The sequence below is a fragment of the Elephas maximus genome, chromosome 3 (assembly GCF_024166365.1).
Source record: "Elephas maximus indicus isolate mEleMax1 chromosome 3, mEleMax1 primary haplotype, whole genome shotgun sequence".
In the NCBI taxonomy this organism is placed as follows: Eukaryota; Metazoa; Chordata; class Mammalia; order Proboscidea; family Elephantidae; genus Elephas; species Elephas maximus.
In genome coordinates, this window is record NC_064821.1 from 23,519,558 (window position 1) to 23,523,582 (window position 4,025).

General features: G+C 41.0%; 1 protein-coding gene across 1 annotated transcript; it reads left to right on the forward strand.

The window, feature by feature from the left end:
* Positions 1 to 2,720: 2,720 nt before the first annotated feature.
* LOC126074075 (olfactory receptor 7E24-like) lies at positions 2,721 to 3,650 on the forward strand. Its single transcript, XM_049881407.1, has one exon. It carries the CDS (start codon positions 2,721 to 2,723, stop codon positions 3,648 to 3,650), a length of 930 nt encoding a protein of 309 aa, XP_049737364.1.
* The last annotated feature ends 375 nt before the right edge of the window (positions 3,651 to 4,025 follow it).

Below are 4,025 nucleotides of genomic sequence, written 5' to 3' on the forward strand. Positions count from 1 at the left end.
CCAACACAAGTTATTGTCATTTCATAGAAGAGAAAAGGAGCACAGCCTTTTTTTGTAACTTGTTCCAGGTCATGGGCTAGAAGAGATTGAAGCCAGGTTTAAATTCTGGGAGTGTGACAGGAGACACAGGGTACCTGGCCATGCTGTCTCATCTCTCTAGGTACAGACCCCGTGATCACTGTGTTCTTTTGTAGTGGGGGCTGGGGTAGTGCCTGCTAGACCATAGTGGACAGCAGTGGGTGCTCCTTGCTGCATCAACTACAAGAGGGATCGTTGCAATCACAGGTGAGAATCACAGAAAGATTTGGCAGATGAAAATTCAGGGCAGATCTCTTTCTTGCTCCTGCTCCTGGATGTTGTCTAAGCTGCCACTTCCTCCTTCGTCCTTGTAATTTAGCCCATCCTGGTCTCAAAGGGAGATGTGAGTTCAATTCATAGTCAGGAAATTATAATCAGTTTAAAGGTGTACCTTAGATGTATCTTTGGTTAAGTTCTCTGGACCTCTGCTTTGAACATTTTGAAATGTGAAGAGACAGAACAAAGATGGTTAGTGCGTGGGCCTCAGATAGCTACAATTTAATTGTGAATCCAAGTTCTCATCATCTTTCAGCCTTTACATTGCCATCTGAGTTGATCTTTACTTGACAGAGTGATCTGCGTTGATGTAAGGATTGAATACATAATGAATATTACTTTTGTGATTAATCATGTGCTGGGCATATACAGCAAGAGCCAATTATTTTTTGATATTATTATTATTTTTAATTAGGCTAAGCTCCATACCATTCAGCTAAAATATACTGTGATCAGAATGTTTTTTTCCCCCTCTGGATCCCTGAAAGAACATGTCATTTTTATACACGAAGATACTGAATGCTAGGAAAGAAACCACTGAGTCTCATTCATTTCTGATTCCCCAGAGCCTATCTCATGCTCAGCACAGAGAAGGCTACAAACACAACCACAACAAAAGATCTGTTAAAACATTGAATAATTCCTTTCTTGGTTCACAGGAACCAAGCTAGACTATGTCGCTTCCACTCATTTAACATCACAAGGTAGTCATGACAAGGCACACAAGAAAGACCTCATTCATTTAGCATTGGAGAATCAATTACAATGTTAGCTTAAATGTTAGAGGCCAAATCTTTAGACTTCAGGCTTTACCTTTAATGAGTGGTCTTGGGGCAGGGACTTGACTACCCCTGGAACTCAGAGGAGGCCCTCTTATATAGGGTTCGAGGTCTGCCGCGGCAAGCAGTGTCTCAGCGGGCTTCTCAGTCTTCAGACAGAGAGTTGAGAGACCTTTTGCTTCTGTCTCCTTCTCTGAAAATGAGCTGAAATCCACGTGTTTATATACCCTGTGTACTGTCATGTTCAACTCTAATGGTATGTTTTATTGCCAATTAAAAAATTATTGTATGATATATTTAGGTTTTGTTAATTTATATTATGTTTTATGGTGAGTTAGGGACTTGTTGTATGGCATATTTATATTCTTGTTTACTATATGCTTCAAGACCAAGTTAATAAATTAAAAACTATGGGAATTGTTTAGTGACTTACACACATGTGTTTTTAAAGGATATTGCAGAAGCAGACATGACTTGAGAGCATAAAGAAAGCACACATAACAGAAGTACCCCCACCAAATTCATGCCAGAGCTTGCTTTTGGAGGACAGGTGTGCAGAGGAATGAGATCATGCAGGGAAAGCAGGAAAACTCAAGTTTGACTGGTAATATTTTAAACCTCTAAAGTGTGATTTATAAAGCAAGTATTATTAAATGTGCATATTTTGAATATGGTGAGTACATATTAATGTTAAGAATACCCAGTGCCGTCTCATTATTGGAGCAATTACTAAGAGCCTGGCAATAATGTAAAGCAATGGTTCTCAACCCTGGCTGTGCTTCGGGATGACCAACAGAAGGACTCACATGTAGAGTCTGTTCAGTTGGTTCAAGGCTGTGGCAAGGAGCCCTGGTGCCCCAGTGGTTAAGAGCTCAGCTGCAAATCAAAAGACTGGCAGTTCGAATCCACCAGCCACTCCTTGGAAACCCTATGGGGCAGTTCTACTCTGTCCTATAGGGTTGCTGTGAGATGGAATCGATTTGAGAGTAATTGCTTTGGTTTTTTTTTTTTTTTTAGGCTGGGGCGAGCTTATTAGTATATTTTAAAAGATCTATAGATAATTATAACGATCAATTAGCATTGAGAACCACTGGTTTTAGCACTTTATATGCATTTAATTTAATTATAACAGCTCTAAAAGTTTGGTTCAATTAAGAGTTATATTTTAATAGATGTGCAGACTACCAAGATGCTTGTCATATCATTCTCTTCTTCTTACAGGGTATTTCTTATTGCATATGCCTCGCTCATAGAGGGGGGCTGATACTTTACTGCCTGTATAGATTTTTTTATGTTAAAATGTCCTTTCTATTCTAACATTCTTCAGCCCAGTGTGTCTAAAGTGGGTTTGAAAGGAAACAGTTGAATAACACAGAAACGAGTGAGGAGAGATTTCTGAGAAGAACAGAACTTGGTTTTGCTACATCTGAAGAATATTGCCTAAGGTCCTGGAGTATTAGGTCCTCAAGTGTAAACACTTGATTTGTGAACTTCTTGAATTAAAAATATACGCACAGTGCTGGGTGACTGTTTACTTATTTTCTTTTTTATAACCCTTTTTTCTTTCCCCAAAGCTGTCTCATCTACATGGAACCACAGAATCTGACAGGTGTCTCAAAATTCCTCCTCCTGGGCCTCTCTGAGGACCCAGAATTGCAGCCCCTCCTTTTTGGGCTGTTTCACACCATGTACCTGGTCACTGTACTTGGGAACCTGCTCATTATCCTGGCTGTCAGCTCTGACCCCCGCCTTCACATCCCCATGTACTTCTTCCTATCTAATCTGGCCTTGGCTGACATTGGTTTCATTTCCACTACAGTCCCCAGGATGCTAGTGAACATCCAGACACAGAGCAAATCTATCACGTATGAGGCCTGCCTGACACAAGTGTCCTTTTTTATTCTTTTTGCCTGTTGGGACGTTCTCCTTCTGACTGTGATGGCCTATGACCGGTTTGTGGCCATCTGTCACCCACTTCACTACCTTGTCATCATGAACCCTCGCCTCTGTGGCTTCCTGGTTTTGGTGTCATGTTTCATCAGCCTTTTGGACTCCCAGCTGCACTGCTTGATGATGTCACAACTCACCTTTTACATGGAAGTGAAAATTCCTCATTTCTTTTGTGACCCTTCTCAACTTCTCAATCTTGCCCGCTCTGACACCTTCACCAAAAACATACTAGAGTATTTTATTGGTGCCATTCTTGGTGGCATTCCAATCTCAGGGATCCTTTTCTCTTACACTCGAATCATTTCCTTGATTTTGAGAGTCCCATCGTCAGGTGGGAGGTATAAAGCCTTTTCCACGTGTGGTTCTCACCTGTCAGTAGTTTGCTTATTTTTTGGAACTGGTCTTGGAGCTTACCTAGGTTCAGCTATCTCATCTTCTCCCAGGAAAGGTGCAGTGGCATCAGTGATGTACACCGTGGTCGCCCCCATGCTGAACCCCTTCATCTACAGCCTGAGGAACAGGGACATCAATAGGGCTCTGTGGAGGCTCCTCAGGAGAATAGCTTGATTTCAAGACCTGTGCCATCTTTTACGGTGTGTGTCTTGAAAACAAAACTTACCAAACATCTCAAACAGGAAATCCTATATTTTGGCCAGATAATTCTTGTAGCTTTCATGTTTACATTCCTCTCGATATGTCATATCTCAATATTGTTTATTTTGGCCTCTCTTGAATAGGATTGTGGTAGTATTCTGGCATCCTGATTATGCCATAACCACTGCATGATTGAATTCTCTAAAACCTGTGGAACCTTCTATATTTGTCATCTGTCTTAGTCACCTAGTGCTGCTATAACAGAAATACCACAAGTGGATGGCTTTAAGAAAGAGAAGTTTATTTTCTCAGAGTGAAGTAGGCTAAAAGTCCAAATTCAGGGTGTCA

What these genes read in the sequence shown, in the direction of transcription:
- LOC126074075 (XM_049881407.1), top strand. Translation starts at nt 2,721, where the DNA reads ATGGAACCACAGAATCTGACAGGTGTCTCAAAATTCCTCCTCCTGGGC.